Source organism: Argiope bruennichi, chromosome 3 (genome assembly GCF_947563725.1).
Source record: "Argiope bruennichi chromosome 3, qqArgBrue1.1, whole genome shotgun sequence".
Classification (NCBI taxonomy): domain Eukaryota; kingdom Metazoa; phylum Arthropoda; class Arachnida; order Araneae; family Araneidae; genus Argiope; species Argiope bruennichi.
The window spans coordinates 95,261,476-95,275,488 of NC_079153.1; the positions used below are offsets into that span (position 1 = coordinate 95,261,476).

At 27.7% G+C, this 14,013-nt stretch overlaps 1 protein-coding gene across 2 annotated transcripts in view; it reads right to left on the reverse strand.

Moving 5' to 3' along the window:
* Window positions 1-8,037: 8,037 nt before the first annotated feature.
* LOC129964025 (cubilin-like) overlaps window positions 8,038-14,013 on the reverse strand; it is a 209,012-nt gene continuing 203,036 nt past the window's right edge. For both annotated transcript variants that reach the window (XM_056078687.1, XM_056078689.1), the window contains 2 exons: window positions 12,940-13,053; window positions 8,038-10,744 (listed from right to left, as the gene is read on the reverse strand). In XM_056078687.1, the coding sequence (XP_055934662.1) occupies window positions 10,503-10,744; window positions 12,940-13,053 (356 nt within the window). In that variant the 3' untranslated portion in view covers window positions 8,038-10,502. The remainder of the gene's footprint in view (window positions 10,745-12,939; window positions 13,054-14,013) is intronic.

The following is a 14,013-nucleotide window of genomic DNA, read 5'->3' on the forward strand; positions in this document are numbered from 1 at the left end:
CAACTTCATTGTCACTCCTGAAACACAGAAGATGACATTGAATATATTCTTCTCTACTATTGACTTTGAACATATACTATTTGAAATACTGATCTCAAAGAATAACTCTTTGGAAAAAGACTGATCATCAATCAATATCGTCTGCCAAAGTTTCGTTTCAAAACACTGTTTTTAATAGGCATCATCTCCAATTTTTCCCTCGATCGTTGAAGTATTTTGACGTACATTAATTGCGATTTCCTGAAACTAGGGTATGATGGTCTTAGTTTGCTAAAGATCCCAATTACTATATTACATACTCGATGAGTAAGGATTCATACGCAAACAAAATATCAAGCCTGTTTCTGTATTGTGTTTGTAAAATCTAAAAACGTAATTTGAAGGAAAAACGAAATTGCTTACCTTTTATGTTTTTCGGGTTCTGTTTCATTGTGGTTGAAACTGCAGGAGTTGATTTCAACAAGATAATTCATCATATCCACATTTTTATTGTTGAAACCCGCAAATGTATTATTTATTTTCAGGTTATTTACAATCGCGTTAATTTTGTTTTCATATAGCAATCGTACCTTGTTGCATCGAATATCATTCGTTCATAGCAAGCACACCAAAGTAGGATGTGAAATTATTGACGTCACATCTGTGGGCATGCGCAAAAATCAGTTTTCCCTGTACCAATATTACTTGTATTACTTGTTTTTTTCCTTTTTGTTCATGAGGAAGTTATAATAATTTGTAATAATACCCAATTTTTTTTGGTAAATAAAATATTTCTAATTTGTTTTATCAAAATGTTGCAAATCTTTAAACGTTTTTGTTTTACATTTAACATTTTTCAAATTTCTTTATTTATGATTTTATGAATTTTTGAAACGTTCTTTAATAGCAGAATATACTTATTTTAAACAATGGATAAATATATTGAAACTGTTAATGAATTTGAAATTTTTCCTTTTAAGAATTCTTATGCAGTTGTATACTTTTTCCTATTCAAACAATTTCATTGAAAATAAAGGTTAAAGAACTGACTAATTAAAAAAAAAATTGAAACATATGCCTAAGAAAAAAAAAAAAAACTTGAGACAGCTTTTCTGGTTTTTCCATTCTTAATACTTGGTACATAAATTACATAGAGAGCATTTACTGTAATATTCAACGAATTCAATTTCGAATTTTTGCAGAATATACAAATTTTAAATTTCCGTGAATAATTTTTTTTAGAATTATGTCCATATGAATGTCAACACAATAAAACTGTCCATGCATTGTATATGTACACGATATCTCAAAATGTGTTCCTATACGCATCAATTCTAGATAAATGAAATTTGTATGTGACTGAATTGATTTGCACAAAAATTGTTGTTTTTCATCTAATTTTGGACAAAACTAGTCAGTGTAAAGGAAAATCATATAAGAAAGTAAAGATAAGATCATTCTCTTTTTATTTTGTAATATAAATTAAAAGTATTGAATATTTAGTATTAATCAATTACTTGGAAATTTTTTTATTGTTATTCTTTATTATTATTATTATTTGTGTAACGACAAATTTTCTGTGCTGCTTAGATGAGATTTCTATTTCATCCAACTTTTAAAACTGCACTTAAAAACACCTAATCAGTATTTAATTTTTTTATTTAATTGATATGACTAGAGGATTCTTTGGAAATATGACATTTAATTTGCTTATTAGACTTTCAATGGTTATCAAGAATATGAAAATATTTTTACGAAATTTATGCTACAACATTTGTATATTATTCTTTTAATGATATACAAATCAAAGTTGAAAATCATTAACTTGACTAGTTTCATAAAATGTTTATTTACTTCATGTTATACTATAGTTTTGAAATTTAATAATTTTTCTGGGAATTTCAGCAATGTAATAATTATTACAGCTGTAATAAATGTTTAACTAAATTTTTTAATCCTTTGGGGTCATATACGTATCTCTTCTCAGCGATCACAACAACGAATCTTTCTGATCTTATAGCATATTTAATCGAAAAGCTTTGGTAATGTGTGGAATTTGAGAACCAATACTTTACCAATTGCGTTTAAGTGTTTCATTTTTTATAATATATATATAAAAAAATAGCAGTTTAAAACAGCAAAAAGAAAATTACCGTAACAGGTGCTTTGTGATATCGAACGTAAAGATGAAGAATTTTTGATTCTTTGAACACTACAGAAAGTGCTAAGGGTTTGTTAAAAAATATTTATACTAATGCTGCTAATAGTATCGTTGTTCTAGTGACGAATGACTTCATTAGAAATGTCTAGTGACAGTGAAATAGAAGAAAATCAGAATTGTGAAAATCTATAAATACTATTCGCATGATATTTATATATAAACTAAATATGACCACATAGAATTAAAATTTCACCACTCGTTTTGAAGAAATAATGAAACAAGACTCAAGATATAATATTCTGTATTTGTTATCATACAAATCACCTTTAAAACTAATAATTACAAACTTGATGTAGAGCACAATATAAGTGTGCTATTTCTCAAGATCGTTATGCAAGGAAAAAAGTTAAATTGTTCTTTTCACCAGTCTTCAATCATAGTTGCAACACAGTTCACATATTCATTCTTTTTTTGACACAATAAAAACAATTTTCTAAAAGTATTACTTCGGAGGAATTAGTCACAGAATGATTTATATAACGACCTTTATACATAGTTGAAGAAAAAGCTGAGCATTCGTATCGATATTCCAAATTCATGGAAAATTAAAATGGCAATCGATTAATCATCGATTTAGAAAAATTATTCTTCCAATTTTTTTTCACACTTTTTTATTTTATGAAACTTATTTCCATATTGCAAATTCAAATAATTAAATTAAAATTTAAAAAAAATAAGAATACTTAATAGTAATACTTAATAATAGAAATAGAAAAATAAGAATAATTATTTAAGGTATATTTGAGATTGTTCCAGCATATGATACAGTAATATAAAAAGGTAATTCTAGATATAATACTTAAATAATTACACTTGCGTATTTGTCTCTTTGTGGAATGATTTCAATTGAATAATTGTAATTTGAATATTTTATTGGAGTTAAAATATCTGAAAACAATATGAAGAAAAATAGTGTTCCAAGAAATTCTAAGTCCATGCAAATTACCCCAATAATGTTTATTGTTTAAACTTAGAAACTTAATTACACGAAACTGAATCGTTCTTTCGATTAATGTATAATAAATCTATTTATGCAATCTGCAAACGAAATTTAAATTCGAAATAAAATGCAATCGTTTCAGATTTATGAAATATCTTTGAAAATCATCTGAAAATAGCCTATTTCTCTTAAAAATATAACCCAAGTTAAAAATTTTTCTCTAGAAATGGAATTTATGACTTTAATGTATTACAATTGGTAAGTAATTCTATTTTAAATCATTACTTTTAGATATTTGAACCAGGTTTTATATTATTCAAAGAGTACTTGAATCAAATATTTTTTTCTCGATTACTTCCTTTTCAAAAATAATTTATTAAATTATATCAGATATCACTCAATGTTTTGTTGTTATTGAGAGAGAAAAGTTTTTATTTTCTTTTTTATTTATGCTATTGTTTTTATGTTTTAAAATAAAGCTTAAACGCATTATAAAATTTCAGATACAGAAAGTGATATTTTAGCACATATCCAGTTAATCCACTAAACGTATTTAAGCATTCCATTTTGCAGATACAATTTTTAAATAAGTATATAAAAAAAATCAAAGAGCAGGAAAGTATTATAATTATATGATAATTATTTATCTTTGCTATGACAGATTAATGAATTTTCTAAATTGAAAAAGTGTTTTTATATTAAAATTCCTATTATATAAGAACCGAATGAATTTTTTTTCTACAAAAAGTAATATTTATAATTTCATAGCTAACTCGGTCGTTTTGACTTATTAATTACATAAAAGAATAAAAATAATACGAATACGAATTTAAAAGAATACGATATGAATTTATAAAAAATAAATTTACTATTGCGCTTAGCTGAAGAATAATTTATCACACAAATCCTTTAAAAAGAATTGAGAACAAAAATAACATACTATTTATTCTATTTCTATTGTTTTAAAAGTGTGATTTCAAATTTGTAATCTCTCTACGAATGCCCAGAGTAACTATCAGTTTGGTGTCTACCACAAATGATCTGCCAATCTTTAAAGCGATGAAATGAATGCATCTAAATACTGTCGATAAAAACTTCTTATTTTTGCTTATACACAATGTCTCATTCACACTTAATTTTCACCACTTTTCACTTTGAGGTTCGCATTTACCTAAGGACTGTTCTTTGAGCAAGAGAGCTTTTAACTTGGGCAATATTGCACAGTATAGATGAAATATGATTTCGCCGAAAGGGCTCACAGTAGAACAACTTGAAAATTGCTACAGGAACTCAAAGAAACACACGATTGAAAAGCTCCATTCTCTCACTTGTAAAATGTCGTTTGGCTCCATTCTGTAGAATTCAATATATTCTATTTCGTTTCAAAACAAAGAGAAAAAAATATCAGAAGTGCGTCATGAAAATTTATCTTTGGCATTTTTAATATAAAGTTCAAATACCATAACTGTTTGAAAATTTTGCCAAATAATTCTTAAAAAAAAATCAGTGTAGATAGTATCAAAGCAATGTTAATTATTCTATAAATGCATTATTGTAGATTTGAATAAACTAAATTCATATTCCAATCTTCTGTGATTTAATAAATATATCTAATTGTGGATAATTAATTTTTCAGAAGAATATTTATCTATAATTTCATTTAAATGCAACAATCAGCTGTTCTTGAAGGTGAAAACAATAATTGTTCATCAGATTAATGATATTTAATTGCAACAAAGTTTGACAGTTTGTCCTTGTTAAAAACTGAGACTGTTATTAAAGAATATTCGACTAATATTTATTTGAAAACAATGCTTTTTTCATCAGATTTTGTGTTCTTATTTTGATCCATATATTACTTTTAAGTAGTGTTCTGTCAAAAATAATTTCGTAGAAATGGATTTCATTCTTCTATTTCTCAAAATATATCCCAAACTTTAATTATTTTAACATTCTTGAATTACTTTTACAGGATCAGGATAATTTGAAATAATAATCAATATTTGTGTAATCATGTTGTCATTTGAATTAACATTAATTTTCTACATCAAAAATTTAATAAAAATTTCTATTAATTAAATAAACATCGAGTTAATGAATTTCTTCAAATTTTTAATTAAATAAACACTATTTTTTGTCAAATTTAGCATTGGCACATTAAATTTACAACTCTACTATAAGGAAGATTTAAACTGTTTTCATAAAATGGCCACCTTCTGCTATATCTCACACGAAAAAGAACACATAAATCCTTTTTAGATTATGAGCTAACCGCAGAATTTATACTTCGCTTTATCATTCAAATACTATTTTTATATTCAGTCCCTTTTTTTACTTTATCGTATGCGAAGTATAGAGATAATATTGTAATCATTCAAAAATCTGAACTCGAGATTTTGACGAACCTACACGTTTCAGACCTCCTATTGTTTGAAATGTTATGTTTGTCTGTTTATGACAAAGATAACTCAATTCTTTGAGCTGAAATTTGATGTATGAACTTTACACCAAATTTGAAAATTTACATCAAATTTTGATCAAAGTCTATTCAGAAGAAATCTGTTTGCTCCGCTATTCAAACATAAGTCAACACAATAATTAATTAGATGTACGAAATAGATGGTTAAACGGTAATTAGATGGATAAAATGAGGTGCGCAAATTTAACATCTATAATGTAGACAGCTATCAAATTTATAATTAGATTCAACAAGGGGTAGACCGTTCTGTTGGCCTGTATTTTTAGAAGCTTGTAAACGCTATAGCTAGAAACCCCAATGACTTAAATGTATCGAATTGACTCTGCGACTATAATTATAGTTTTCTGTCAAATTTTGGTTTCAGTCGGTTGAGGAAAATGTGTTTAAAGCACAAATTCGATTTTTGGATATTATTAACCACATACCAGGGACTAATCGCCAAATATCTCGCCAAGAATAGCACAATAGATTCACTAAAAGTATTAAATTCTTGCCAAAGGTTAATATTTCGTAACTATTGAACGCTAATACCCTGCAAGGTGCTCTCTGCCTTACTCAGAATGCATAATTTTTTCCGGGGGGGGGATTATGGAATCATTAGAGAATATGCAAGAAAGAGATGAGCCGACAACTCTCACTGATTTTGTAATAATAAAAGTCGTCAGCAATAGACAGAGTACATAAGACTTTTTTATACATAAGTTTATAAAGAACAACATTGTTTCTTTAAATTGACGATTGCATTCAGATATTGGATAAAAAGAACTATTTGAAATACATTCACGTCAATAAAATGTCTTTACTCTGTGTGTATGTATTTCTAAATATTTAATTCGAACAACAATAACAACATTTTTTTTCAAGAATAGGTGAAGATTGCATTTGGGAAAATTCTTTTCAAGGATTTATTGTTTACATTTTACTGTTAATGCATAGTTATTTCTTATTCTTATATCTATAAATTCTGCTTGTATATGAAAGTGTTTTAAGAAAACAAATGTTGTAAATCATGGGTTATAAATGTACCTTGTGCACTCTAATTTATGTAAAAACGTTTTTCTTTCTGTATCATTTTTATTTTTCAAAAAATTAACATTGCATTCCTATTAGCACCAGATATTTTACATCTCCACGATGTTTGAAATCCTGCAACCAGCCAATACGATGAAGCTATCGGTACATTATTATTGAGCAGTTTGTGTTAATATATAAGGCGTCTATGCAATGATTTATTGGTAACATTTCTGAAATTGCTCAAAGATAAACCAACATAAATGTTTCATTTGTTTTTGATTTTTTTTTCAGTTATAACGTACAGCACTTCTGTATTTTCTTCTCTTTTAAAAACATACGGACAAAATTTGGCACAACGTTTACTGAAACCAATTTACAAACAAACATTCAATATTTGGCAAAATGTTTTCAGATAAGAATGCTTCAAAGTTTAATGATAAAACACTAAAATTTGGCACATAAAGCTGAGATTTTGAAGAAAAAAAAATGCAATTCATAGGAAAACACACCTATTTATAAGATTTTTAATTTTCTACCGAAAGATTTCGTTATTAGATATAAATATTTTCAATAAACTTAAGATTTAAACTACAAACTAACACTATTAAAAATTTATTTCAATATCTATATGTAAGCTATTAAATTTATAAAGCACATGATCATATGTTGAAATAAATAAACAAATACTTCATTATTCTCAGACTTATAGAAAGGTTAAATCAAAATATTCCAATGGATTTTAGTATGAAAGTATTAATTAATGAAACTAAGATTATGCTGATTAGAAATTTCTGATGAATAAAAGCTAGATTTATTAAACAAATATGGCACATAAAATTTACCAATAAATTTTAAGAGAATATTCAATTTTTCTTAAATTTTCTAATATAACTTTAATTTTTTTTTCTTTTTAAGGTATATAATATTTTAAAACCTTTAATTTAATTTCAAATATTTTTCAATTAACAAAATTATTAGAATAAAATAAATAAATCATGAAATGAAAAAATTTCAATTTCTCAAATATTAATTTATTATTTACAAATATTTTTTTTAATATAATTCTTTTTAGGCAATATTTTAGACATTCACTAGCTTTTCAAAGTTTGTGATAGCCTGAAAAATTTTGCGATATTTTTATTTTATAAAAAATTATCAATGACTAAAGAAATTATAAAAATTCTATGAATAGAGCAAATTGTTTAACTGTTCTGAATAATATATTAACACTTTAAAACTTTTAATTTAATTTGAGATATTTTTTTAATTAATGAAATTATTAGCATAAAATAAATAAATTATCAAATGAAAAATTTTCCATTTCCAAAACATGAATCAGTTATTTACAGATAAATTTTCTTAAATATAATCCTTTCTAGGAAACATTTTAGACTTTCACCAGCTTTTCATAATTTGTGTTAGCCTGAAAAATCTATCAATATTTTTATTTCATAAAGAATTAATCATGACTAAAGAAATTATAAAATATTCTATGAATAGAACAAACTGTTCTATTCTGACAACAATTGTCACAACTATTCTAGATCGCATTTTCGTTTCAATAACCAGTTTTTGAATAGATTCCGGTACTCGACATCGATTGCGAATATCTAAATCAGAACGTCTAGATAATCGCTATTGTATAAAATACAAAATCAAGTTCTTTTTAATTTAAAGATTTCGCCCCATTATAAGCATATTAAGTTTCTTGATGCTAAGCACTTCATTTCTTCTTTATTTGCTATTTTAAAAGATCTAGAACAGCTGTAACTGAAGTTCCTGTAATGATTTCCAGATGGAACTGCAAACGCCATCGATGTAGTTCTGCTTCATATGTAATTAATGATGGTTGCCTACAATTATGAAAATGGGTTATCAACTCAAAAATGATGTCGTTGTAGAATAGCGATTTAAGTACAATCCATGCTGACTCCTTTTAGCTGCCTACTTGGAAGAGATTAGAGTAGCATGTATTTAGCAGTTTTTCTTTTAATAATAGGGTGTTCGAAAGTTCGTCTCTACAAAACGTCTCTAATAATTGTCTGTCATTCTCTATTAATTATATATATATATTTGCTTTGAAAAATGTTCTCGTTTTCTTGTACATGTCCATCTTGTAATTTTTTTTTCGACGAAGTCCTAAAAAAAGAATCCCAAAAAAAGTTTGGAATTATTCAAAGCTCGTAGCACCAAAGCATGTAATCGAATTACAGTTTTTTTTTACAATTGTAGGAGTTAGTACTAAGCAACTAGTTCAAGTGCACCATCATTTCCGTGCTTTTAACAGCAGAGTTCGGAAAAAACTATATACTTGAGTATCAATATAGTTTATATTTTTGTTATATATAATATCAAATCCTATATGGCGTGGAAAGGTTCCTTTTAACACAAAATTGTTCTTAAAAAACTGCAGCTTCAAAGTTCCTTTCCAATGTATAGATAATACTTTCTAAAATATGAATCTATGGATAACATGTTTTTACTTTAAGTATGCGATATAAAGTTCGAAGAATGTAGTGATAATTTTCCTTAAATTTCTTATTAAGTAAGTAAATGATAGTATTCCTTTTTGAATGCTCATAATATCATAGGATCCTTTTATGTCGTCTTCATTTAAATAATCAGAAGATTTAGAAGGAAAATCGTATTCTAATTCGTTTGCCTGAATTTTCATTGGTTGTAGCATTATCCGTTGAAACAAAAAAAAGTTGAAATATATTTGTTTTTATTTCTTCTTTTTTGGCATCATCCGATTACTTCGATGATTTTTGGCTTTGATTTACAGACTGTTTCAGGTTTTAAAATAGTAGACATCATATTATATGTCTGCATAATAGAAGAAATACTTCCTTTTTAAATTCAGGTTATTAGATGTATATATATAAATTTAACGTTAACATAGTTTGATTAATATTTATTTATTATATTCATATTTTAAGCTTCAATTAGAATTTATTTATCGTATTTTTTAAAGTTTTTTTTTATGTAATATACGAATCAAATTTTTTCTTCATCTAAGGAAATTCGTCGAAATATTTTATTTAAAACAGTTGTTATATTCGTTATCCTATAAGAAGATTATATCATGCTTTTCATTTTTCCTTGTTCTGATGTTTAACTTCATATCTTCTTTAGTTTAACTTCACATTGATAAATTTTTTTCCCTGTGATTATAATGATTTCTTAATTCTTCGCTCTAAATTATATTTTTAAAAACTAAATATTAAATAGTTTAATCTTCAGAATTTAAATTGATTATTATATTTCAGTTTCTTATGAGCAGATAAAGATAAATTGTAAGGGAAAGAATGATCCATGAATATCATTTCCGCTAAATCAATAATCTGTAAAACTTTAATTATCTGTATCTATATCTGTATGAATCATCTAATTATTTTCTATTTTCATCTGAGCGATTTCTTCGAGAGCAATTTAAACTATTAGTTGTTTAACAGACAATAGAAACATTTTGTTGTTTAAAACATGTTTCACTGAAAAAACGATTTTCCTCAGTTAAATTCTTTTTATGAGTAAAGGATCATTTGAACAAAGATTATTTTTTATTCTTCTTCTCCTGGCACTTCAATGGGCAGTGAATCAGCACTTGGTTACAGCTTGGTAATAGCTTATTCCTAAGTATAATCCTAGACATAACTATTATGTATATATCGAAACTACCACTCTCCAAAAAAAGCACTGAGGGCTTGTCTAACAGCAAGTCACCACACTAAAAAAGTCATTGGAAATTGCAGCAGGATGACAGGCCTCGGTACTGGCAGCAAATACACTGCGCATTCTTTAAAGGTTGCAGCCAATCATGGCCAGTTGGTTTCGTGAAAATGGCAGGCCTCGCCCGCTCTGGCCTGATGTCAGACGCTGTCGATGGACATAAAATTCATAGGCCCGAACTCTGGGGGATCGAAGGGAGGGCTTCGTTTCTGCCTTGGCTCGAAGGGTGGAGGGGGATGCTGATGATGGTGATGGTGGTGATGATGCCGCCGTCGTTTTCTTTTGCGATGACAGACGAGGCAGATGGTTAGGAAGATGGTGAAAGCGATGCCCATCGTCAGGCCTACGATCAGGTACACATTGACTGTCTCTATTTCTTCGCCTGAAACAAAGAAATGCTATTTGTAATGTCAAAACTAAACAGGTTGATTTAGAATTTTACTTAATGAAATGTGTGGCGGTTTTGATAATTACCGACATTAATTCAAGATATTATACGGTTCGATACACTGAACACAGTACAATACCATGAAGATATCGTAACAATATAGTATATAAACAATTGTGTCGTATCACATATAATAAAAGTAAGGTTAAAAACGCTAAATGGACTGATGATGAACTTAAAGCAATTGTTACGGCATTCTTCAGATGTTTAGTTTGTTTTAGATTTCTTATAGAGTAAATGCAAAATGAGAAATTAATAAAAAATATGGCCTTACTGCTTATTATTCCAAGAGCACTCTGATAAACAGATTGAAAAGCAGCAATGTTTTAAACCATAGTAAGGGAAGACTGGCAATTTTTATTGATGATGAGAAGGCATTGGCCGATAAAATTCACCATTAGTCAACCGTTTTATGGTGTAACCATCATACTATTGCGACATTTAGCTTTTAAATTGGCCAAAGATGGAAACCTCAAGTCCGATTCTAATGAAGAAACAAAAAGGGCAAGGGAAGACTGGGTGTCAGGATTTCTTAAAAGAAATCCTCAAATAAACTCTTAGAAAATCATAAGCAAGAAGCATCAGTAATGATTTCGGATGCAGCAAAGAACAAAATCTGTTTTTCTAAAATCTAAATAGGGTAAAGGACAAATTTAGTTCCCAGTTCAACAGAATATTTAATGCCCATGAAACCGGCATCTCTTGAATTAAAAAGCAAATTTACACTTTAAAATTCCAATTAGGTCAAAAGTTAATTGGAAGTGATATTAACTTGGAGAAGGATTGAAATATTACAGTTGTGTATCCTTTAAGCGCTTCCAGACTCTACGTCTCACCACTATACATCTTTCCAAGAATGAAGGTCTTCCTTCTTTCCTACCGAGAAAATAGCTAACTTGCAAGGGCACTCTCCTGTAATAATGTATGGTACAATGGTGAACTGCTTTCTTGATGGCTGAAACAGTCAGAAAAATTCACAGAGCCTACAGCAGATGATCCAGTTCTCCTATGGGATAACTCTGTAGTCATGCAGCACTGTTCGACTACTTCTGTCACTAGCACCATATTTATATATAATTTCTATACCACTAAGTCACATGAAATGTTATCACTTTCTGATATTTTTCGAACCACTTAAAAGTGTTTTTAACAGAGAATGCAACAAATTCAGGAAGTATATACAAGAAGACAATTCCACATGAATTGAAAAAGGAATACCTAATTTTAAAAGCATATGAGTATATCTTGAAAAATTCCATTATATTTAAAGATGAGCAGTGGTAACCGATACAAAGTTTAGAACTTCAAGTTATTGACGATGAATTGGTCTTCTGTCTTGAACAAAATGACGTAGATTCAAGCCCGACACCCAGAACAGAAAACTGTTCTAAAATGATATGCCTAAAGATCTGATCAAAGAGGAGTTCCCGGAATTTTGCTAAAATGTTCGATACCACATAATGAAAGTTTTAATGCAATGTTAAATAAAATACATCCAGTTCTAATTGCATCAACTAAACAAATAAAAATATATTTCCACCATACTAGCCATTTCTCAATTTGGACATATACGGTTATGAAAATTATTTTTGAAGAATCTAAAGCAAAATGGAAAGAAAAGGCAGTAAAAGAGGAACTGTGTACTAAAAAGAAAGCTAATTACTAAATTAATTTTTAAACTGTAATTACTAAAAGGACGTAGACCTCCACGATTGGACAGCTTAAGCATATTAAAGGTAAAGTGACAGGATTACATAGAATAAATTATGTTTATCAAAAGCAGAATTATTAAAAGATCTCTAGGAATTGATAGATTTAATGCATTAAAGCTAACTACAGGACTACATAGAATAAATGGCAGTTATTAAATGTAGAATTATTTTAAGATTTTCCAGGTATTAACAGATTCAACAAATAAAGGAAAAGTGAAGTAAAATGTAAAAGATTTGTATTTTGCGAAATTAAAAAACAATAACTCAACGATGCACTTTTAGATGGAAATATTTCATAAATAACATAAATAATAATAATTTAATACTATCCATTATCATACAGGGCTGAAAGGTGATAAATATTACTATATAATTTAATATATGTAAAATAGTGAGAACCACGAATATTATATTTACAGTCTTCTTCATCACTTCTGTCTGTCCAGCCGCAGTTGGGTTCTCTGTTGCATTTGAGCTCACTGGCGATGCAGTAGCCAGTTTCCCTACATTTAAACTGCTGGCAGTCATGGGCTGAAATATTTTTAAGAAAATAAATAAATAAATAAAAGAATCAAGTCATTTCAGTGTAAAATAGTTTTTTTTGTTGCTATTTCGAGAATTTAAATATTTGTACAGAATTAAATTAAAAATTTTGAATTTACAGTAAAACAGAAATAACTAAAGAAACTAATGCTGTCTTGAAGTCTATTTATGGTTGTCATATGATAAACATAATTGCACATCAAATTGCGCATTGTATTATGACGTCATGCTTTTTTATGGATCCGGTACGATGCGTAAACTCTGGAATACAAATGCGCGAAGCATTCTTCTCAACAATTATGTATTGTTTACAAAGTTTAATGTATATTTTAAAAGAGGGAAAAAGAACGTGAGCTGGCATAAATGAAATTCAATTCGCAATTGGATGCATACAAGGCAAAGTTTACCTTTTGATTTTAGGGAAAAGGAGACAGAATAGATACTATTTTTATTTCAAATCTGCTGATTTCATTATGATAGCAATAGAATTTTTTTATATGTGAGTTAATGAATATGACATTAATTCATATGATTTCAAATGAAAAAATATCGAGTAAATAATTACTTTAAAAATATCAGATCCATAAGCTACAAATATGAATATAAATTAAATAAACAATGAATAAAATATTATTACATTAATGATTTTTTTATTCAAAAGTTTTAAGGGGGAAATATTGCGAATACATGTAGCTCCATCTGGTAGTGAGTTTGCGAAATAGTTATTTACAAGAGTCCATAATAATTATAATTATGAAATGTATAAAATGTATTAGCGACATAAAAGGAGAATTAAAAAAAAAAATTAAAACGAAGCCCTTATTATCGTATTTGAATAGCTTTTATATCATTATACAATAAGAATGTGAAATGCACAATGAATACCATCTGAAAGTGAATATCTATTGAAAATCATATAAAAAAGAGCTTTGATTATTATCAATGTGA